We start from the raw sequence: 24,870 nt of genomic DNA on the forward strand, positions 1-24,870 counted from the left end.
TTTCCCAGGGAATAATCCATGGATCTTGATGAAAAACACTTGGCATGTTTAGGGGACTGATATCTATGAGTGAGTGTAATTTGTTGCAGCTTTTTTTGAATTTACAGGGACTGTTGGTCCTCGGTGGAGGAATGCGCTCTAGCCATTCTAGTTTGTAATGGTTAATGGCTAAACTATGTAAAATGTAAAACATCAACCCTCAACCATTTGTTTTTCATAAGGGTTTGATAAGGACATCTTAGGAATCATTACCAATTTTTTAAATATATATGGGTCGATATATATATAGCTCCCAAAAATCCATATTTGTTCTGCTGTAATTTATGTGGCTGTTTTTTATAAGAGTTTGACGTTGATAAAACAGTATTTCACAGAGAAGGTGAGCAAAATAAAGCTGGACAACATGTATTGGTGTGAGTCTTTGTAGTTCCTTGTACAGGTAATAAGTTTTAAGGGTATTTATTAGAAGTTTTACCATTGTGAAAAACTGTACTGTGGTTGCACATAAAACATTTTCCACTTATATCACCTATCACAGGTAAAGACCCCAATAAAAATACTGAAGAACTGTAAGTGGTCTGTAACCTTCTGGTTAGTGGACAACCTGCTCTACCTCCTGAGCCACTGCCGAGCAAGCTGTTGGTCAGTTGTATTCAACTTGTTTGTTTGTGTTTGCTGCAGCCTTCTTACCTTTCATGCCTTCATGGCTGTGTGGAGAGGAGGACATCTTTTAAATCCCAATTCTTCTCTTTTTATGAATCTTGTAAAAAGTGATTGTAATAAAAATGATAGTTTCTGCTCAACATTCAAGGAAAAACACGTAGTATGAAATAAGTAAAGATAATACTACATTTGTAAAACTTTACACACTGATTGGTTGCGGCCCATGCTTGCGACAGGAAGTGCTGAATCTCTTGGAGGAGCGACTGAGCAGAGAGAGAGAGACAATTAGCTGTGAGTGGGAACAGCTGGCTCCTGCACCACATCTGTAAAAGCTGGTGAGAACACGCAGGCACCACTTGTCTCTTGGTGACTGAAATGATGGGAGCTGTTTGGGCCTTGCTTATTTGTGTGCTGACTTCCTGGCTAACCAAAGGTTTTTACATGTTCCTTTTGTTCGAAGCGTGAATCATTAGAACTGGAGTGTAGCAAATGTAAAAGTTAAGGTTCAATTATTTCAGTGTTATTAAGTTATTTTAGTTAGTGGCCTGTATTCCTGAAATGTCAATTAGCTAAAACAAAATTGAAGTACGTCGTGTCATCGAGCGCTGCAACATTTGATGAACAGCTTGTGTATGTTCTCTTCACAGGCTATTGCATGCCAGTTGGCGGCACAAATGAAACAAATCAAATCGATGGACTGAAAAGATGGATCGGAGGTAAGGGAAGAAGATTTAATGTTCTCTTTTCTTTTGAGCTACTTTCTGACACACTTAATTTCTTCTGGGTTAGGGTTAGAGTGGTTTCCAGATAACCTTTCCATCAAGAAAGCCCTGGGACTCATCCAGTCAGTGGAGACTTTGTTGAAGGAAAGCGCTAAAGAAGGTGAGCAGCTTCTCTGAAACGCTTCAATGAGCAAAATGTTTGGTTGAGCCTCATTGTGCTGAACTAATCATGATGGGCCTTCACCAGACTGCAGGTCATAGTAACTGCACGATAAATTGACAGGGTAATAAAAAAAACTCAATTTCATGCTTTAATTACCAATCGCTAATCCAATTTCTTTCTGTAAGTTCTCCTGGAAATCAATGAAGTGGAAGCTGAAGCATTGGTCCAGGCAGCTGCAGGAGGCAACGTGACGCTGGACGAGGCAGCTGCAGTTGGCAACGTGACGCTGGACGAGGCAGCTGCAGGAGGCAACGTGACGCTGGACGAGGCAGCTGCAGGAGGCAACGTGGACGCTGGACGAGGCAGCTGCAGGCGGCAACGTGACGCTGGACGAGGCAGCTGCAGGCGGCAACGTGACGCTGGACGAGGCAGCTGCAGGAGGCAACGTGACGCTGGACGAGGCAGCTGCAGGAGGCAACGTGACGCTGGACGAGGCAGCTGCAGGAGGCAACGTGGACGCTGGACGAGGCAGCTGCAGGAGGCACGCGTGACGCTGGACGAGGCAGCAGGCGGCAACGTGACGCTGGACGAGGCAGCAGCAGGCGGCAACGTGACGCTGGACGAGGCAGCTGCAGGAGGCAACGTGACGCTGGACGAGGCAGCTGCAGGAGGCAACGTGACTCTGGACGAGGCAGCTGCAGGAGGCAACGTGACGCTGGACGAGGCAGCTGCAGGAGGCAACGTGACGCTGGACGAGGCAGCTGCAGGAGGCAACGTGACGCTGGACGAGGCAGCTGCAGGAGGCAACGTGACGCTGGACGAGGCAGCTGCAGGAGGCAACGTGACGCTGGACGAGGCAGCAGCAGGCGGCAACGTGACGCTGGACGAGGCAGCAGCAGGCGGCAACGTGACGCTGGACGAGGCAGCAGCAGGCGGCAACGTGACGCTGGACGAGGCAGCTGCAGGAGGCAACGTGACGCTGGACGAGGCAGCTGCAGGCGGCAACGTGACGCTGGACGAGGCAGCTGCAGGAGGCAACGTGACGCTGGCCGAGGCAGCTACAGGCAATGTGCGCATTAAACGCAATACGGAACCTGTTGATGAAGCCACAGAAGGAAAATCAATCAAAGCAGCAGCGGCTGCAGTCAGAGGAGGAAGTGAAGACGCTGTAGGTTTTGGAAACTTGGGACTAACTCCACTACGACATCAGGTTCCCTCACAATGAGTTCATTTTTAAAAGCAGGAAACTGTTTTAGGAACCATGCAAGAGCTCATTGTGCATCTGATGGCCATTTTCTGCTGATGCTGGTGGAAAAGAGGGATAAGATGTGTCTGCATGTACCTGTTTCTGTTTCCACTTTGAATAAAACTATTTGTTTCAAATCCATGTCTTTCACAGAATAGCTTCATTAATCAACAGGTTAAGTGACAAAGATGCTTACTTGGGGGAGAATGTCTCGATAATTGCTAACCCTTGCCAATTTGTCTGGAGTTCATGGTAAATGGTCGGTAATTTCTTCAAAGATATGCAACTTAAAGTATTGAAGCTTCTTATGGATTTTATGGCCTATGCCTTCACTCTTAAACCCTGATGTCACCATTCAGCCCTTAGATTTATTGTTGGAGACATTCATTGTATGTTTAGTTTCTATGCTTAAATTGCCATCGCTTTACAATGAACCCTTGGTATACAAACTTGCTTGGGAAGGTGGCAGGAAATGACACTCAAAGATGGGAATAAAAATATATCCTTTTATTTTCTTATAAAAGTTAGTCATGACAATCATTAGGTATAAACATTTCTTAGCTACTACATAGATTTCACTCTAACATGCATGTAGTAAATTACAGTACAGAAGTTCTTTATCATCCATTGGACATTTTTTTTTTGTTGTAACAGGAAACATCAGCTCAGTCTTTCAGTGTTTGTTTGAGGAGACTGAGACTGAGATCAAGAACTGAGGTAAAGTACCAACTTGTTTTCATTGTGCACCCTCTGTACATAATGACGTCCATGTTGACTACTTCATAATGACATTTGTCTTCTGTGCCCACGAAGGTCCCCTGCTGTTGTAAACCACTGTTATGCTCGAGCCACCTCCAGCATTTCCGCCACAGTCAGCAGTTTCTCTCTGGGTTTTCCCACAGCTTCACCTCTCCTCATCTCAACAGTGTTGATCTTCTCCCAGGCTGAGAAAGTCACTGGTTTAACTCCTGTAAACAAAAGATAAAACCACATTAGGCTACGGCTTGATTGTATTTTTTTTTTAGGTCATTGGACATCTACTGAACAAATCTGTAAAATACAGAAACCTTGTGGTAAATTTGAAAGGATTCTCTCTAGGTGCCCTTAAGAAAATAAAAAGACCAAACAGTGACCTTGACCTTTGACAGGGCTTCAGACTGCAACTATTTTTTGAGACTTGCAAATATGCCCTGTATAAAAAGAAAAGAAATCATCGTATAGGCCATCACGTGAAATACCAGGAGCAAGAGAGAAATTTGTGTATGCGTGTGATCCCAGACTCCTCAGACTGTCTGATTGGTTACAGAGTTCCAAGTGTAAAACTACATTAGTTTTAGTTAGGTGTACCTAATAAACTGCCAACTGTGTGCAGAGACATCAAAAATTAGAATTGCATTCTGTAGACCGCATGAGGCCCAACAGTGCCCTTGTAAAACCATCTTTATATTCAATAGATGCAGAAGTTTATGTAGATCTTCACCAAAATACATCACACACAATATCAGTCCCCTAATCAAGATTCCTGAAATATTTTCTGGGAAAGAGGGTAATTGTTAAAACACGCACTGCTATCTCTCAATGTTAAACAATGTTAAAAAAAAGTCCCAGAATCAAATTTTATGGGTTCTTCCCTGAACCATATCACATCCTCCCCTTCGAAGTTACAAGAGCAGCAAAATAAAACACAGGTCGTAAAATCATGCGCACAGCAAAACTTAAGGAATCACAAATATTAGACAATACATATGACATTCATTTAAAATAGAATTAAAAGTCAGTTAAAATCAGGAAAGGCTCCGATAAAAGTATGTTTTAACAAAGAATTTAAAAGAGATCACTGACTCAGCTGACCTGATTTCCTCAGGCAGATCATTCCAGAGTTTTGGAGCCCTCACAGCAAACGCTCCGTCCCCTGTAGTTTTTAATCTAGTATTTGGAATACATAGAAGACCTCTGCCCAAGGATCTCAATGTACGTGACGGCTCATATAATACTAAAAGGTCTGATATGTAGCTGGGATAAAGGCCACGGAGAGCTTTAAAAGTAATCAGTAAAATCTTAAAATCAATTCTAAAACATATAGGGAGCCAGTGTAAAGAAGCTAGAACAGGAGTGATGTGGTCATGTTTTTTGGTTCTGGTTAAAAGCCTGGCAGCTGAGATGTGAACAGTCTGGAGTCAAGGTTAGGGAAGTAAAAAGGTTGTTACAATAGTCAAGGCATGATGAAATAAAAGCATGTCAAATTGTCTGTGTCTTTAAAGTTAAAATTAATTGTCTTTTAGAAATATTTCGGAGATGATATAAACATGACCGTACCAGCTTTGTTGTGTGCTGCTCAAAAGTTAAATTGTTGTCAAATCAGATGCCAAGGGTTCTTTGCAGCAGGTTTGATGTGATCCAATAACAGACCTGCAGATGGCAGTATTTGTTTTGTCATGTGCTCAGGTCCAATTTAAATGATCTCAGTTTTGTGTGAGATCATCTGCGGAAAGTTTCTGGGTATCCAGCTCTTAATCTCAGAAAGAAGCGATTCAGCATACCAGGGTCTGTGGGTCTAACAGGCAGGTGTGTAATCAGCATAAAAATGAGATTAAAAACCATGCTTGTTTGTGATATGTCCCAAGGGGAGCATGTATAAGGAAAATAAAATTGGACCCAAAATCAACCCCTGGGGCACACCGTACTTCACATCAGTAAAAGCAGAGACATAATTAATTACAGAGACACAGAAGCTTCTGTTTGTCAGGTAAGAATTAAACCAATCTAAAACCCTAACCAGAAACCCCTACCCAGTGCCTCAGTCTGTCCAATAAAATGTTGTGGTCTATGGTGTCCAAGGCTGCACTCAGGTCCAGCAGTAAAAGGACTGAGCACTTGCCTTGATCAGCAGCCAAATGAAAAGTTCATTTGTTACTTCAAGCACTGCCGTCTCTGTGCTGTGAAACTTCCTGAATACAGATTGGACATTTTCAAAATTATGATTATTTTCCAGCACAGCGAGAAATTTCTTGGGACACCATTTTTTTCAAAAAGTTTGGAAATAGAAGGTAACTTTGAATGCCTATAATTCTGAGGGAGGGAGGAATCTAGTCCATTTTTTTGCGGAGCAGCGGATAAACACATGCAGTTTTAAAATAGTCAGAGACACAACCATTGAACAGAGAACTGTTAAAAATGGAAAGCAACCACGGCCCAATCGATTCCAGCACTTTAAGTGAAAACTTTGTAGGTATCACATCAAGAGGGCTGGAATACACATATGTATTATATGTGATGCTGCATCCAAAAGTTCAACGAAAGTAATTGGATAAAACTGATAAAATTGGTTGAAACAATCTCGTTGTGGAAGGGCATCAGAGTAATCAAAATCTGGGGTAATAAAGGCTCTGATTGACTTTATCAGAGAAACCAGATTTTTTCCATCTTCGCTCTGATTTCCTACAATCCCTTTTACAGCTTCTTATAGTGTCAGTTATCCAAGGCAGTTTTCTTTTAGATGCCTTAGTCCTAGCTTTAACTTTTAAAGCAACAATATTTCAGGATGACAGACACACTGAGCTAAAGCAGTCAGTTAGATCATTGCTAAGAGAATATTCAGACAGGTGCTGGCTTTGGCAATCAAATACTTTGAGATGCTGTGCTCACTAAACCATGAGTGTATGACGAGTGGGATGGGACAGTATTAACTACTGGTGATTCACAGTCGAAAAATATACATTTGTGTTCGGATATAATAAAATCTATTATTATTATTTAGATTAATTTGTTTGTGTTTGTGTTTGTGTTGTTGATAAATCATTGTGTTATGATGACCGGAATAGAGACATCAAAATATTGTGGAGTTTGACAAGACACAGTTTGATTCAAACTATGTACTTTGAAGTCACAGGTCAGATAACAGAGCTCAGCAAACATGTGAGTGCAGACTGGATTACCTCTGTCTTCCAGCAGAGCACTGATGGTTTGTGAACCAGACTTGGCAGCAGACACATCCAGCGTTCCTGACTCCATGTCCTCCACTAACGATCGAGCTGTGTCAAAACTGTTGTTCATAGTCGTGGCTATCACACCAGTGGGGCCGGTTTTCAGCCAGCCACTACAGTATAAACCTAAAAGAAACATGGATTCACCATTAATCTTGTTTGATATGTATGTACATATACACACATGTGTTACATACATATGTTCATACACATATTGGATACAGTACCTGTAGCCTGTTGGACGCGGCCCATGGTGTTCGGGACGATGGCTTTGTGGGAGTCAAACGGCACTGATGGATCGATGGGAAGACTTTTGTAGCCGATGCTGTTGATGACCAGACCGCAGCTCACATCCTCCACTTCTCCAGTGAGCACTGCACGGGCCCTTTCACCTGAACCCTGGTCGCAGAGAGGAAACCTACTTGAACCAAGCTTATGTAGCAGCTACACACCCACGTCTACACAAAGAATCCAAATCCTGTTTACCTCCAGCCTGTTGACCGCCAGTCGGATGCCAGCTGTTCTGCTGCGCTGGGGGTCGGCCAGGACCTCGACAGGGCTCCGGAAGAATCGAAATCCCCACGTGCGGGAGGCCTCCTTTCGTCTCTGCTGCTCCTTCTCCCCGGGGGTCTCCAGGGCCGTCTTCAACATCAGCTCCGTCAGACGCTTCCTGGGCCTCGGCAAATCTGACACAGTAGAGATCAATTATTAATTACTCAAAACCCATACCTTCAGAACTGCTTTTAATGTGCGAATATGACATGTATTTTATATTTTAATATGTGATTATTGTATTATATTTTTAGTCCATGTACTTGTTTTTACTTGCCACTCTGTTTTTTAACCTAAGTAAAGTGTTTTGAGCATTGTTAAAAGTGCTATATGAAATAAACGTAGTATTGATATTATTAGATATTTATTCTGAAGATGAACATCTCTAAAAGTGTTCATAATATGGCATATTACTGCTAGACAAGTATTTTGTCTGACTGGAAAGAAACATTTCCCAATCAGACACTGTTTGATGGATTTTAAACTTAATATTTGAAAATGAGAAAAATTTATTTTATAAAAACAAACCAGGGCTACATTTTAAAAACCAATTTGACTTGTTATCGGGTCATATTACATTTATATAAATTGCTCCAAAGTGGTCTTGACTAAAACACACAAGAAACGTATTTTATTTGTTCGTCAAGTTGAAGGAATATGAGGCACTGAAGAAAGTGGTGAGTTATAAAGCTGATGTGTTTCAGCCGATATGGCCTTCCTCAGGACAAGTACAGAATGGCTGTCCTTGAGCTGTTTTACACCTTGTGCTCATATGAACAGTATGGACAAGTTAGCAGTCACATGAACCTATTGGATCCCCACACTGAAGAGCACCAGAATTGTTTATTGATTCCTAAGATGTCGTCGTCAAACCCATATGACAAAGAAATTAAACTGAGGCTTGATATTTTACTATTTAACCATAAACCTTATTATAAATAACTATAAATAAAAATAAATTACAAATATAACCATAATATAGAACTTGACTTAAGAGAATAAAATGTAATCATAAAATGCTAATTCTTTCTGGATTGTTTATTCTATTTTCATATCCACAAAGATAAACAGTGACGCGTCTGTGAAAAGCTCAAATCAGCTGATTTTGTTTTCTTTCTGGAAAATTGTTTGGACTCACTAGCGTTCAGAAACGTCCCATCACTGCACACTCATATGTGTAACATCTGGAAACAAAACAAGACACAAGCCACCAGTTTCTAACATCGTCCTTCACTCACTGCAGATCAAGGTTCTCATTTAACCATGAACAGAGGCTGTTATCGCTGTAAACATTAAACATCAATCAGCTCAATGTCATTTCTCCGACAAGGATGAGGAAAAACCAAAAAGGGCCCGAGGACAGAGCTGCAGGGTTTTACTCCAGCAAAAAACATTTTCAATGAAAGCTGGTTAACAGCAGCTGGTTAACAGTTCACCATACATAACAAGTTCCACCTGTTAACCACGACTTTCACGTCTTCCCTCCTTGTCAAGCCATTAATCCGACACACGTGAACACCCATTTTCCACTCATGCAGTCATCGCAAGTGTTTTTGCTGCTTGTGTGGTAAGTAAAAAAAAAAAGAAAAGTATGACATGGACTTAAAATGTAATATACTTAAATTCTTAGGCTTTGTTAGGAGCAGGTGGATGAGGCAGCCACCCCCCTGAAGAGGAAAAGTATTAAGATAAAATGATATTTCACACCTTTAGGAGCCTCTGTGATGCCCTCGAAATCAGCCAACACCATCTCAGGTCTGGTGCCCGGCAGGTTCACCATTTCTCGAAGCTCCTGCAGACCAGGAGAACATAACAAATGGGTTAGAAAATGTCAAATAGTTGGTTTAAAGGACTGTTCTGTCTTTTCACCACCGCCATGGAGGTTATGTTTTCACCTCTGATTATGAGCAGGATTATGCAAAAAATTACTGAAGCAGATTTCCATGAAACTTGGATGGAACATGGGTCAAGGAAGAATCCATTACATTTTGGGGCTGATCCATTTATCACTTTCTTTAACTTTCCAACATATAGCATTTTTTTTTACATTTTAACTGATTTCTTAAGGATAATTTAGGGATCTTAATGAAATAAATCAACCATTCTTCCACAATATAGACAATGGTTTCCTGATGTGCATTGTTTTGTTGGCTTGATTGCCATTCCAGTTACAAACTGAGCTTTATCTTCATAGTTTTCACCTGTATTTCTACCACTTATGGTGACATCAGTACAAACTGAGGTAATTGGAGAAATACGGGAACACAATCCTGCAACGACATCTGACAGGAGCAGTAATGGGTTTTATATAAAGAGTTTATCCACAATTCCCAAACAGTGTGTTGTGCAAAGATATGATGGATGGTGATTTGATTTAAAAAATATCATGAGCAAAATATTCTGAGCAAATCTTATGATTGTGTGTCTGGCTTATATTGATTCTCTTGCTGTTGCAATGGAACAATGTTTATCCTTTCTATGGCTCGGCCTGGTGATGTTGACCATATAGCTGTGTCTTCATGTTTCTGTCGATGTTTGTGTATGTTTTTTTGTCCTATAGTGGCAAGCCAGTGTGGCGGCTGTGACTGTCTGACATGAAGTGCCACTGATCTCATTTTGGTTACTATGGCACGTATGCTGCATTTGTAAAGCAACATAATGGTTAATGCCAGAGTTTTTTTCTTCTCAAAGTTCATTACAAATAACAAGTGTTGCTTCTCACATACCTTGATTGTGCAAGCGACTTGTACTGGTCCTCTTCTGCCAACTATCAGCACCCTGCGGACGTGGCTCTCTGCCAGGGCCTCCAGAGCGAGTTGGGTGATGTCAGTCTTCTGTTATAAAATATAAAGACATTTTCCATCAGCCTTTTCGATAACAACCCTCAGAAACAAAAATCATTTCAGAGAGGTGGAAAAGTTGATGATGTTGAAAGATGGTAAGAAAGAGTGAAATGAATGTCTTTCTTCATGTCTCTCATAAGCTGCTTTAGACATGACTGATCTGTGGATAATCATTCTCCCGAGGGGCGATATGTGAGAACGCAAATGTCAAAGTGAGAGTCTCCTGACTTTCTCCAGGGTCTCTTCGGCCAGCCCCCTAGTAAAAACGCTGTATAGAGCTTGAATGAGCCAACGTGAGAACACAGCAGGAGATCCTCTGGAGGATTCACTGTGAGCGAGTGGGCGTGTTGATGACGCCACAAACAAAGGAAAGATGCAAAAAACAAACAAACAAACAAATATCTCGGGATGAAAAAGAGGAGCAAAACACGTAGAAGATGTCAAGAGAGCTTTTGGTGATAACGGCTGATGCGGCTGTCGATCTGCTGTAAACAAAAACGCGTTATCGCAACAGCAGAATGAATATGTTACATCCCCCCGCTGTCTGTCGCACCACCGTCACCTGAACGCTACAGAGATTTCTGTGTTGTTGTGAACATGACTGAGCGGAGAATCTCCCATTGCGTTGTGCATTTGTGGAAGTCAAACTGCGGAGATCTCCTCTTTCTTTATTAATCCTTCATGAGCCTTCAAAATTGATGATCATGCTTTGTGGTTACTTTGCTGTTATGCTTTACTATATTTTTTTCTTTAATAACCCGTCTGCATGTTTCTCACCTTTAAAATGTCAATGGGCGAGAGAAGGACCCTCGCCACGTCCAGAGCCACGTTACCTTGACCCAGAATCACAGCCGTTTCACAGCTCAGGTCTGGACTCAGCTGAACAGAGAGACAAAGACGTGAGACAGAAGTGATGAGAATGGAACAGAGGAAGAAGAAAAAAACCTGATGACAGATAATCTGATAACCATCCACATGGTTTATGGGTAACATTCAATGTAACGGCTACCTGTCGATGGCTGGGCAGCCCATTGTACCAGCCCACAAAGTCTTTGGCAGAGTGCACGCCAGCCAAGTCCTCTCCTGGGACCCCCATACTCCTGTTTCCCTCTGCCCCATAACTCTGCCATAAAACATACACAATTCATATAAATGCTCATTTAGTTAAAGGTGCGTAACGGTGCAGACAGTTTTGTTCTTACCAGTATGACTGCATGGTAGGCTTCCTGCAGCTCCTTAACACTCACGTCCTTCCCCACATTGACATTACCATAGAAGCTACAGCGCGAATGATTGGCCGTCTGCGTGAATGTGTTGATGACGTTCTGAGGAGGTGAACAGATCAGACGTGTTAAAATAAATAAAGTAAAAATGGATTTATCGCTCATGCAGAACCACAAAACTGAATCAGCGTCTATTCAGTTTGATGATGACTACAGGTATTTCATTACAGTGTGATGGAAAAGTTGAGGAAGATACAGGCATCTGTTTGCTTTGGGAACCTTATTTAAATACTGCAAAATGGAGATAACAACCCATTTTTTTCACCTTTTTTTCCACTTTCTCTAGTGGGACCTGTGCTCACAACCCAGTACCATGTAGCTCGATTGGCATTGCCCAGAGAACACCAGAATTGGCTGGTCACCCACTGTTCTCTTCACAGAGGAGAGCAGGTTCACACTGAAAACATGTGAAAGGCGTGAAAGAGTCTGGAGAAGATGTGGTCGTTATGCTGCCTTGACTATCCCCATTACAGGTTTTGTGGGGCTGATTACAACATCAAGGTACTTTCGGTAGTTGTTGTTGTTCCAAATAGTCATGATTGGTTAAACCGATAAACAGTATCTACATAGAATCTGCATCTACAGTGAGTGACATACATGCTGGTTGCACACATGAGGAGGGTTTTGAAATGTAGTTTCTTTGTTGCTCTTAAGTGAAACAGACAGTAAACAGATTAAGTGCAGTCATTGTACTGGATGTTCGTGACTGAAATACCAGCCCACAATTTCCAGGTGCGTCAGAGGGATCTGTCTTCCAATGGTTTATTTTCGTTCAAATCTATGTGGGAATTTTCTGAGCTTCTGAGCCAAGATTTACACTTGCATCACGCACCACCACATCACCTCAGGTGACATCACACTCTCGTTGAGCAGGTCTACTTTCCATTAGACATGTTTATCTTAGTAGGGCATGGGTGATTTCCATTAGTCATGCGAGTAAACAGGTTGGAAGACACAGCTCGAGTTCAGAGAAGGCAAAGAGATTATATCTAAATTATTAAAGCATCACAAAAAACAACAGATAACTGAAATCTAGCTAGCTGGAAACAGAGTCCTGTACTTGTAGGATAAAAGGTGTTGGGCAATTGACTGTTCTCTAGAGCTTCTCATTAAAGATAGAGACCTTGACTTCAGGATGATCGGGGGCCACTCCGAACCGGACCAGGCCGAAGGGGACGGGCAGACGCTCATAAACGTCCACCTCAATATCTTGCCGTGCCTGGGGAGACCCACAAGAGAAAAAACAGACACAAATGTGAAAGATTATTCTTATAGTTGCTGCAAATATAAAATTACTAGAAAGAAGACTTCTGATGGGACCATGATCCATGACAAGATAACACCAACACCTTCTTGTACTTCTCTCTTAGTGAGGACACTCATTGGCATAATGCATTTGCCAGCCCCTTAACCAAACCATAACCATCACAACTAAAGGCCTAACCCTAAGACAGTTTCGAATAACAAGAAAACCACCAACTATATAGAACTCAAATTAAGAAAATTCACATTTCATGTAAAATATAATATGACATAATATATATATATATATGTAAAAATATAATACACATCTTATCTGCATTGTTTATTGTGTAAAATAAATGTTTTCATATTGTTTTCTTATTACCTTAAACATACCTTGATCAAATGCTGTGCCGTGTAGAAACCCGCTGGACCACTTCCCACGATACACACCTTCGGGCTGCTGGAGTAAAAATATGCTGGTCCACGCCCACTTACAACTGCACAATCAACAGAGAGGATAAAGCTGAAAACAAACACCTAATCCTGCAGTAGATTCTTAAAAAAACCCTGAAAAGTCTGAACATGAAAGTGAAATGTCTTCTTTGGGTGTAATATAAGAGTCAGGTAAGTTCATGTGCAAGTTCAACCGATACCAACATTAATACAAGGGTGTTAATATTTGTGTAGCTTCTCATCCATGACATGGTGTCTTCATGTGCACATAGTACAAGTCCAGTTGCTTATTTAGAGTGGAGGATGTAACAAAGTACATTTACTTCATTACTGTACTTTAGATTTAATTTTGAGTACTTTTATTCCACAACATAAATCAACAAATATCTGTACTTTCTTACAGTGGCCAAAACTTCTCACAGAAAAACACAAATGCAAACCCCACTACACATCTACAAAAGCCACAAAATGGAAACACAACCACAATGGAAGAGATGTTTTTTTTTTTATCTTGCTGCGGTCAAGTGAAGCCCTCATTTGTGAAAACCTTGTCAAGCCCTGCTTAAAATGTGATGTTTGCCTATTTGAGGTGTCATGGTACAAGTGCTTTGAGCGCCTAAAAGGAGGAACGCAGCTCAACTGCAACACCTCAAATAGACAAGCGGCTACTGGCTTGTCCAGGTTTTCGTAAGTGACCGCTCACTTGAACCTTTACATCCAGGACTTGACCAAAGTATGTAGCTCATTTCATTGTCAACCTCCCTGGTCGCTCACTTCCATTGGGATTGTGTTTCCATTAGGTGACTTGTATTTATGTTGTGGTTTTTCTGTTAATGCGCTTGTGTGAGACGTCTTGGGCCAGCATACTTTCTACTTCACTAAATTTTTAAAACTCAAACCATATCAAGGATGAGGGGGCAATTGGTTCACTGATCTAATCAGACTGATTAGGAAGGAGAGCTTGGTCCTGGGATACCCCCTTAACCCAGCGGAGGTGGCAGGAGAGAGGAGAATGAGGAGCCAAGCGGCCATCTGTGGTGGAGAACCAGTCCCACCCCCTGCTGGAAACCATCACAGCACTGGGCAACTCCTCAGTGACAGACTGATTTACCCACAGGAGAGGTGACGCAGGCCGATGCTTCCTGCTGCTGTTAGACTGTACAACCAGCTCTGCTCCCAAAAGACCACATGCACCATATATATATATATATATATATATATTTATATCTCACTCAACTGTGCATGACCATTTTCTATCCATGCAATTTCAATATCATATTATGTCCACATCATTGCAAATAATTATAAATAACAATTTTTACAGTAATTATGTATAATAACAGTAAATAATAACGATTATCGTTGTTACTATCACTAATAATAATAACAACCATAATAAGGGCAGTAAGGACAGTTAATGATGTAGTAGACCGTTACTTGAGTACATATTATCTATTTATTTGTACTTTTACTTAAGTAAAATGTTTGAGTACTTCCTCCACCACTGCCTATGTACACTTCTACAACTCCTGACAAATGGTACTGATACGAGGTCTCTGTAGTGTTAACCATTTGTCTGAATGACAAATCAGGCATTAAGTTGTTCAATATCACATTTCACTAATATAAGTGAAGCGTGGAACATTTGGTATATGCTGAGTCAGCGAGTGAAGTCCATAGTTTAAAGGTTGCGCATTATCTTCGAGAAGAGGTTTCAGGTTTTGACAATAAGCAACTTAAACAACTCATAATTGACTGGATTTTGTATTGGGTCTGGTTCGTGCTCGGTCCACACAGTAAAATCCGCCCTGAACTGATGGAGCTTCAGGTTGAACATGAAACATCTGTTCACTCACCACCATGAAGCGGTCTCAACCACCTGCTCCTCCCTGATGTCCACGGCTTCAGCCCGGACCACAGAAACCTGTGGCCGCTCATCTTCACTTCTTTCCAATCCCTGGCTTCAGACGAGCTGTTCGGTTTTGGACCAGTAAATAGTCCGACCCGGGGTGTTGTTGTTTACCTGGTGTTTCCCCTGCAGCTGCTCATGTCTGTGCTGTGAGGTTCGGTCAGTCAGTCTGTCTGTCCCGTGTGTTCACGCTCCCCAAGCTAGGCAGCTAATGCTAACAGCTAACTACCTCTACGCGCCCCCAACTGCGATTATTTTAATAAACAAATAATAAGTTATCATAAATTTACATCATTATCAGGACTGTTTTCAAGGCTGCGCCATGTGTTACACCGGCTACGGTCCGTGGGAAACCGGGAGTGGAGTACGTCAGTTCCACAGCAAGTGTACCTATGTGTTTTTTTAAATATGAATTATAATATAACAACATTAAATTGGAGCAAAGTAAAAAAAAAAGAGAATACCTCAGTATTTTAGGCGACACTGAGTGAATGGAAGTTAAAAAACATTAACATTAGTTATTACATTAGTTTTAAAAATACTTTCTCTAAGGAGGCTGTAAATATATTCTACTTTGCAATCGTAATGTGGAAAAAAAAGCTGTAAAATTTCTATAAACAAATGCTTCTTTCCTTGTCCTTAAAAGGATAGTACACCCAAAAATGAAAATTCACTCATTATCTACTGACCACTATGCCAATGGAGGGGTGGGTGAAGTGTTAGAGTCTCAGGGGTAAACAGCGGTTCAGCCAAATCCAATGCAATTTAATGAAATGGTTACCGCTTCTTCAAACATAATAAAACAACAGGTGAAAATACATAACATGCCTCCATACTGCTCCTGTGGTGTCATCCGTGTCCGTAAGCCCCGACATTCAAATTCGACTTGAAACGGCTTCATTTACACCATGTTTTTAGCCTAAATGCCCACTGTTATCCTCAGCCTGGAGCCGCACACACTGCACAAGCTCTATGCTCTCGCCGAAGGGGCGATACATGCAAGTTCTCGCGATTGCTGCAGTTATTGCGAGTATCGCTGATGGCGCTACGTGCCCCTTGGGCGGGAAAGCATAGATGTGCGGGCTTGTGCGATGTGTGCCTGCAAACGTCCAATTATATTGGATATGGCTGCAACGCTGTTTACCCTTGAAACTCCAGAAGTGTTTTGTGGATTCAAACACTTCACCCACCCCTCCATCGGCAAAATGGTGAATAGATAATGAGTGAATTTTTCATTTTTGGGTGAACTATCCCTTTAATCTATAAACATAATTTCTATTCTCTCAGATACTACATATGGAACGGCAGAGACATTTTATATAAACACAAATCATTATTTGTTTGCATATGGGATACATCTGGTTTTGCAGCTGTTTAATTCTAGCGGTTCATTAATGTCATATTCCAAATTTCTAGATAAATACAGAACTCCTATACCACTGGAAGAATATGATTTAGTCTTGTAATGCTCATAAGAAACTCTGTAGTCTCAGATTTTTACCGCTGGTGCCTGGTGTTACCGGGGTTAGAAGAACCTGTTTTTCCAGAAAAAAAAGCAATGCTACATAATTAATTTAATTGTGTTACTTGCTGAATCACATGTTCACAAATCTAAATATAGGAACTATCAGCCACCCTTTACTGTTTTTGAAAACAAAAACCAAATAAAATTCTACACTCCAAAAATTGGAAAGCGATCAAAACCCTGAATGTATGTTCCCAGTATAGACATTTTTTAGATATGCACAATAAACTTTTGTGTGGTCTTGTCCCCTGACTGTATGTTGTATGTGCAGTGTTTATCCTAAACATGTATTGTTGAATGTTGAATTTATTACAGACTGACCAACTTATGAGTTGACTGATACTTTCATTTTTACTGACTAAACAGGACCAGTATCTATGAAATCTGTCCTAGGCAGGTAAACTAAGGTGGGGTGAGGAGACGCCTTTTCCAAGCATCGTCCGAGAGACGGCCCACAGTCTCAGACTTAGAGGCCCTGGATTAGAACTTGTCCATTAGTTGCACCACAACTTGAATATGTATCTTCTTTTATGTGTGACAACAAGGGAGATTGTGTTGTTAAGTATTTTGCACAGTAAAGTTTTCTCTCTGAGACTGAAATCAGGGCATCAGTATGTGAAGCCTGAGTGTTGAAATGCTAAGACAAAAAAATGTTAAATTATACTTTGAGAGTGGAAAAATAAATGATTTATGATTATGCGCTTTTAGTTATGTGGTCTGCCGACTCAATAATATCTACTCAAGTTATTTCCTGTCATACGTCCTGTTGGCCTGTGAGGTTAACGCATCAACAGAAAGAGTTCACAAGCACAAGTGGGAAAAAAGTTTAAATTTAATGCACATATCAAGTCAGACAGAAAACTGCATTTCACATTTGTTTCAGTGTTCAAAACCTATTCATGAGACACAAGGGAAACAAATACCTACATTTATCAAAACTATAAAAGTCAAGCAAACGTGTTGCGCCACATGATACTGAAAAAAAAAGCTCGCTCTGCAGCCTTCTACACTACGAATCACATGCGTCACTTCTGTACACCACACATCACCCAGGAAGTGGTAGCTCACTCACGTTTCTGCAAATAAAACGTATTTGTGTAAAAAAGGAAAAGAAAAGCAGAACACGAGAGGAGTACGAAAGACGTCTCAGTGGTGTGCAACAAACCAACTGTGTGATACATCTACAGCATACTTGACAGTTGAAGTTTTCCCAAAGCGCCATATCTTATCTTTACCTTTGCACAAACTGGCAGGACTACAGGATTCCCCTGAAGTCCAGTGTATTTTCTGATGTGATCAAGTAGGGATTGTTCTGAACTCTTTGCTGAGGGTGGACGTGCTGAGGGCTGTCAGGTCTGAAGTCCTTTCTAAACTGTGGGGTCACATAGAAAACATTCATTTGATGCACGGAGCATGTCGTGTATGCTCTTGCATGATTGTGGAAGCAAAGTGTGTGTCATACTTACTCGTTTGCATCTGAAGATCAGTGCTCCAATGACAAGAAACAAGATAACGATCACCGCCACACTCAAGAAAATCCAGGTGAGAACAAACATTTGGTCTTTGCACTGTTCCTGGGGATCCGTCTCTGTGAGGGAAAGTATTCAACAAAGGAAAGTGAGTCAAGAAGCTGTGTGTGTGTGTGTACAGGTGTATGTACAGGTGTATGAATATATGTGTGTACTTTTTATGCGTTTGTGTTTATTTGTATGTGGGTGTTTATTTCTGCAGTTTCTGTGGACTTTCTCCGCCTGGCCTCCTAGTATACAGTATAGTGTAAAGTCGAGTTAATACGTCACTTCCTGTCTCTGTCTGCTGCACCGTGCTGCTCCACCTCTCGCCTGAATAATGCTGATGATCTGTTGCTGTTGTGAACACGTCTGTGCAGGACACCTCCCGCTGTGTTGTGCCTGTGTGAAAGGCAAACTGTGGGAAAACCGCATAGCCAAATCTCCAGATTTTACCCGGAGGTCATATCTGAAAACGGCTTATGTGTGTGTTTGTGTTTGTGAGTGGCAAGTTGTAACTATGGTTAAGGCTAGGGTAAGTCTCTGGGAAATCAATCTAAGACAATGCAATGCCCTCTGATGCCAGTGAGACAAGACCGTGTGTGTGTGTGTGTGTGTGTGTGTGTGTGTGTGTGTGTGTGTGTGTGTGTGTGTGTGTGTGTGTGTGTGTGTGTGTGTGTGTGTGTGTGTGTGTGTGTGTGTGTGTCGACTCTAATTCCATTCACCTTGGACAATGATGATGGTGCCAATGCTGGTCTGATTTTTTAGTGTCCTTTTCTCTGATTCGAAGCGACTCCAGGTGCAGTAATACAAGTTGGTGTCATCCAGCTCCAGCTCAGACAGCCACATGGTGAACTCATAGCCCACCTTGACCTGCCGCTCTAGAGTGACATTGAGTTGGCCCCTAAATTCTGCAGCTGTAGTATTCTTGGTGACCAATCCATCTTCCAGGGCGAGGTGCAAAAGGATTCTATCACCAAGGAATTTCCTGCGCAGGTAGAGCCCAATTGGGTCAGAGAACGATGTGGAGCACGAAATCTCGACAGACGACTTTCCTCTCACTACAACGATGGACATGGGCCTCTGAGAAACTGCATGGAGAGATGGATTGGAGTGTATTTTCAGGTTGTAATGTCAAAATACACTCGAAAATCACATGATCAATTCAAGCACCAGTGTTTAATGGACTTAAAAATGGGCTGAAAGACAGTCTTGGAAAGTAAAGTACATCTTCTCAAATACTGTACTGAAGTACAGTTTTGAGGTAATTTTTTATGCTATGTTATACTTTTACTACTACTACTGATAATAATGGGATATTCTCCATCTTGTCCTGTTATAAAATTAATAATAACAACAATAATAATTATTACTTTATTTACATTGCACCTTTCAAAACAGCTGTTACAAAGTGCTTCACAAAGAGGACAAGTAAAAACAAGAATACAAAACATCAAAGAAAAGAAGCAAATTAATTCAATATCATTCGAAATTTAAAACAAAAGCAAATTAAATCATACAAGAAATTTAAGACAATAGATAAAATAAAACATTTTAAAGTAATAGCAAAAAAATTATATATATACAGTATATATCAAGTAAAAGCATGTTTTGAGTTTTTGTCACCTGTCATACTTTTTATTATCTGAAAACCAAAGTCACTACTTATGTTCTAAATTAATACTTTGCAATTTTCCATATAGTCTTGTCACATTTAAAAAGGAATAAATAAATGTTTGTGTATCAAAATCTTTTTCCCTCTTTATTTCCTGCACCGTGAAGGGCTCGCAACCCCCATAAACCCACTGGACTACACTCTTAGGAATAAGGGTTCCAAAAGGGTTCTTCCTTAAAGGAGACCTTTTATGCTTTTTTTTTGTGTCCTCTAGTGGGTTGTATATGTTTTTTGTGAATGTATATGGTGTGCATGGTTCAAAATTCCAAAGTCCACAGCAGAAGGAGCTAGTCTCTCTCACAGTCAAGATGGGGATCAATGGCTTAATACACGCTCGGTGGCTAGTCGGACATGCCCCCAATTTAGATGGCAAAGCGCAACCTAAGCTGGGTCCACAGGAGGGAGGAGGAGAGAGCAGCGTTTGTAATGAGAGTTAAGTTTCAGTTTTGGTGCTGCTTGCAGGTGCTCACGGAAAAATCAAAAAACTACAGAGTACAACCAAGGTGAAGTCTCCCGGTGTCACAGTTTGCCTATTTACTAAAGCACAGTGGGCTTTGTAATTGTTTTTTATTACATATTTAAAAATATCCCTGTATAATTCAAAATAATTGTTAATCTTGCGTTTAATTGCAGCATTGTCTGTTCACAGCTTCCTTTTGTCCTGACGTACTGGAACTCATCACCAGCTGGCCAGTCTTTCTAGCAAGGGGATAAACCTTTCCAAGTAATGACCCAAATTAAAATTAGGAACCCCAAAAACCAGCATATAGGTCTCCTTTAAGGGCTTTGGTTCTATCTATTTTTTTAAATAGTGTCCCCTGTAAAACTAAGGGTTTCATTAATAACCATGTTTTTTTTATAAGAGTGTAGCTTCAACTTGACCAGCTACAACAACAAAAGGCTAATATATAAATCACATTGTATTTTTCTGTTAAAAAAAATACAATTACTTGGAATGCTTTAAGTTAGTTTTGATGATAAAAAGGTTTTGAAAATATTTTTATCACGTAAGATTTCAAATGCAGGACTTTTACTTTTGATTTATAGTTGTACTGGTACTTTTACATCGGTAAAGACGCTTTTCGAGAGCCTGCTCAGATGACAAAAACCTGATGATCCTGCAAACTGACGATGACGCAGACGACTTTTCATTTGGATCTCATACCCCAAAAATATCCATCCTCTCTCTCTCCTCCTTTCACACACACACACACTCACTCACCTGTCCGGGTGTGGAGTGTTACCCAAGCAGGCATGCAGAGAAATAATCCCAACACACAGCTCCACCAATGAGCTTTCATCCTGCCACAGACTCAGAACAAGATGCAGTTTTTTGACCGACTGACAGGCTGACTGTCTCAAAGATCAGTGTGGTGTACAGCGGAAATGTGATGCTACCTCTTCTGTGTGTGTGTGTGTGTGTGTGTGTGTGTGTGTGTGTGTGTGTGTGTGTGTGTGTGTGTGTGTGTGTGTGTGTGTGTGTGTGTGTGTGTGTGTGTGTGTGTGTGTGTGTGTGTGTGTGCTGCATCGTATCAAAGGTGAGGAAGTGCTTGTTGCTGACTGCTTCTAATTTAAAGACATGTTCCATTACCCATAACTGTTTCATGCAAAGTGGCTGGGTGAACCTGCACCATAACTGACACACAGCTCAAAAAGCTCCTTTTAAGAACAGAAGCTATGATACCACTGTTTATCTAAAACTCTCTTCACAGTGAGGAGACTGCATTTTATCTGTAAAATAAGTGGTGTCCCTTTAATCAAAGACAATCATCAAATTGACCCGAATGAATCTGCACAAGAATCAAAACATATTTTCACATGGATCAATCTGTATAAAGACCTCAAAGATTACTGAAGAAGTAACTGATACAAATAAAAAAAAGGTAAATAAATTATGATATATGACAATACTTTTTACATAACATGCCGTGCGGATATCATATTTGTTACATTTCAGCATTCGACATTCGACAATGAAGAGTGAGTGTAGTCTCCCTGAATCTTTTCACATCTCTTTATGTGTTTGAGGAATTTTCTGCCTCTGCCAGTTCCAAACAGGAACAACAAGGACATGGCAATAGGGAGGAGAACACAAACACCCGATATAATAGGAGCCGTGGTGTCCCGGTCAGGATGCTGCTTTGCCGGTTCTAGGTATGACAAGACAAAACATGTACCTCAGAATTCACATACAAAGATTAAGAAAACAAAAAATTTTAAACCAACATTTTAGGTGTAACCAAAGTAGTGTTAAATGAACATTAAGACCTAGATGTCTAATATATTAGAGAATTGAAGGCCTATACAAGGTCAAATACAATTCACATACATACAAACACACACACACACACGTTCTGATACTCTTTCAAATCTCTCTTTGACACATTATATAGGTGTGCTCTCTTCTAGTTCTGTTACAACTATTTTAATCATTTTACAATGTTTTATTCTTATCTGTAACACTTTGTATATATGCATCTGTGCCCCATTGCTGTGTGATCTTTAAATTGCTTCTAATTGTTTCACAGGTTTTCCTTCAGTTTTAATTTGTAAAGTACCTTGTATCTGTGGCTCAAACAGTGCTATATCAATTTAACAAAAACAAAATTATTTTATTGTTATATGTTATTATTTTAAGTCACTGAAAGATACTCACCAGGTGGAGGATTGGAGACTTTAACTTCGATAGGAAGTGATTTGGCCAGACCACAGTCTGTGCTTACTTCGACCGTCCAGTTATCCGCTTTGATGACATTTGAGACATTCAGCAACACGAAATTGAGACCTTCAGTGATGCTATGTGTTACGTTGCTATTTGTCTTCAGCTCTGATTTAACCATTTTACAGCCTGACACGCCAATGTAATGTATAGAACAGTTAATTATCAAAGATTGTCCAGCTTCATCTTCCACTGTTTTGTGGCACAGCACCGACACTCCTGGACGACAAAGAAAAGGTGCAAGAAATGAGTTATGTTCTTCTACGTTTTAAAAAAATCAGTACGCAGTGTATTTACTTATGGTATGAGCAAAATAAAATACCTTCTGACGAGGCACTGCTTTGTAGAAAGGTAGCAGCGCAGAGCAGATTCAAACATAACCACACACAGGACATGCTGGAAGCGCCTCTGTTTTTAGAATCTGAAAGAAAGAAGAAAATACGTTGAGACATGAGGGGCCCCTGTGCCTCAGGTTGTAGAGCTGAACACGGCTCACCTTGTGTCAAAGAATGCGGCAACAGTCACACAAATAACTGATGCTTATCTTAACTGGATTATTTTGTTATCTCATACCTAAAATCATCTCAAGTTCAGTATGTTCTAATTCAAGCACATTTTGCCACACTCTTCTATGAAGCCCATATCTGTAGTGTGTTAAGGATACACCTGCATAATAACTATTTGCCACTGTTACAATTGCTCATCCAAATAGTTTTCTATGTAAATGGGAGCGTTTGTAAGCGTGCTGCTTTAAGTGTGATGGGAACAAATTCATAATTTCAACCAGTGAGCAGTGTCAACAGAGACATACCACACAACGATCATACTGCGAGGCTGATCCCAAAGCCAGATAGCAGCCACCGAGAGACCAAATAAGAAAGAGAAAGAGAAAATGAAAAAAAACTTCGCTGCAAGAAAGGTCTCCAGTGCAGCACGTGAATCAGCGCAGCAAACAGCCCGCCTCAAGTGTTACTATGTCAAAGTCTTTCCAGGAAAGGAGTTTTACGGGGAAACATTAAAGTTGCGTAACTTCAATACCTGCATTTTCTATTTTCAAGAACAGCAAAAAGACAAGAGAAGCACAATACACACCATACAAATATAAAGAGTGACTGATATTATAAGCAACCATAACGTATATATATATATATATAAAACATATATATAAAAGTTCTGTAGGGTTGTGATAACTGGCATTGTGCTTATGGTGAACTCGTGCGATATGAATCTAAACTGTTGAGATGAAGTGGTGAGAGAGCCAAGTCACACATTTTAGGTTCATGCAGTTTTTTTCTTTAACTTTCGCCTTCTACCCCTAATTCCTAGGGTAGGAATATTGTACTTTGACCATCTGTGGGACCTTTTGCAGTTATAATAGCACAGACACATGGAACACTCCTTCAAACCAACATGACCATGAATTATCTACAGCTACAAGTTGTCATGTTCTGGAAGAGCAAGAAAACTAGTTTTGCAAGCAGGTGCATACAAAGTGACAGTTGAATGTAATGACTATGGCTTGAATGGTGAGATTAAAAAAAAAAGAAAAGGATACAGTGAATTCATAAAACATAGGTAATGGGTTGAGAGAGTGAAAGTGAAAAATCACACCTTTGCCCACACTTTATATGAACGTATTGAAAAAGAGAGGCTTACCTCATGGAGCGTATATTTCCGATGCTTCAGGGTGTCATTCCCAGAGAAAACTGAAATGACAAGATCCAGTTTCCAGCCCTCACGTACTCTTTGATGTGGGAATTCCCTTTTGGTAGATCGCCCACACACATGTCCAAGTCGTGTGGAGGAAGGTGAAGGAGGCAGAGACAAAACAAGGGAAAGTTTGACACAGGTATTGCTTCATATGTAAGGGTGTTTCTGTCACTTTGTCCACCCCATTTATATGAATGAGGGTTGGCTTTATAGCAGAAAGAACCATTTATGTGTAATTCAGTGCAAACAGCACCACCCCTCAAAACAATAATAATAATAATAATAGTAATAATAATATAATTTTATGTCACTGGGCCTTTTCAAACACCTAAGGACACCTTACAACATATAATAAATAAACACATGAATAATCAGAGTAAAACCAAACACTAAAATAATAAAAACAAATAAAAATAGAAAAATAAAAATGATAAAGTAATAATAGAATTTGTTGAATCGACATATATAAAATGGTAGGATTTATGACAGGGCTGTATTTCAATGGACTGGTTGGTTTTTAGGGGTATAAATGAAAATGTTAACATTCACATGGGTAAAGTGGTGGCAGCTGGGAACAAATACACAGTATATTAGATACTTTGCAACCAGTCTCAGCATTGCCTGCTCTGTGATGGGGATGCTTTATTTTCTGTTTTGCTGTGTTTAAAATG

At 40.5% G+C, this 24,870-nt stretch overlaps 2 protein-coding genes across 3 annotated transcripts; both read right to left on the reverse strand.

Moving 5' to 3' along the window:
* Positions 1 to 3,286: 3,286 nt before the first annotated feature.
* On the reverse strand, positions 3,287 to 15,427 carry fdxr (ferredoxin reductase). The gene is made up of 12 exons (XM_035146387.2): positions 15,010 to 15,427; positions 13,094 to 13,197; positions 12,579 to 12,674; positions 11,375 to 11,497; positions 11,182 to 11,295; positions 10,950 to 11,051; positions 10,056 to 10,163; positions 9,037 to 9,121; positions 7,264 to 7,463; positions 7,005 to 7,176; positions 6,730 to 6,903; positions 3,287 to 3,762 (listed from the first exon to the last, which is right to left on the reverse strand). Exons 1-12 carry the CDS (start codon positions 15,089 to 15,091, stop codon positions 3,632 to 3,634), a joined length of 1,491 nt encoding a protein of 496 aa, XP_035002278.1. The 5' UTR covers positions 15,092 to 15,427; the 3' UTR covers positions 3,287 to 3,631.
* A 1,974-nt stretch (positions 15,428 to 17,401) lies between these two features.
* On the reverse strand, positions 17,402 to 24,305 carry LOC118101083. Of its 2 annotated transcripts, XM_035146733.2 has the most exons (8): positions 24,146 to 24,305; positions 23,301 to 23,323; positions 22,812 to 22,910; positions 22,427 to 22,708; positions 20,993 to 21,920; positions 18,821 to 19,186; positions 18,054 to 18,175; positions 17,402 to 17,959 (listed from the first exon to the last, which is right to left on the reverse strand). In XM_035146733.2, exons 5-8 carry the CDS (start codon positions 21,069 to 21,071, stop codon positions 17,843 to 17,845), a joined length of 684 nt encoding a protein of 227 aa, XP_035002624.1. In that variant the 5' UTR covers positions 21,072 to 21,920; positions 22,427 to 22,708; positions 22,812 to 22,910; positions 23,301 to 23,323; positions 24,146 to 24,305; the 3' UTR covers positions 17,402 to 17,842. The 2 variants fall into 2 exon arrangements, with proteins under 2 accessions (XP_035002624.1, XP_035002623.1); XM_035146732.2 differs by lacking the exon at positions 23,301 to 23,323.
* Between the last annotated feature and the right edge of the window lie 565 nt (positions 24,306 to 24,870).

Source organism: Hippoglossus stenolepis, chromosome 21 (genome assembly GCF_022539355.2).
Source record: "Hippoglossus stenolepis isolate QCI-W04-F060 chromosome 21, HSTE1.2, whole genome shotgun sequence".
NCBI lineage: Eukaryota > Metazoa > Chordata > Actinopteri > Pleuronectiformes > Pleuronectidae > Hippoglossus > Hippoglossus stenolepis.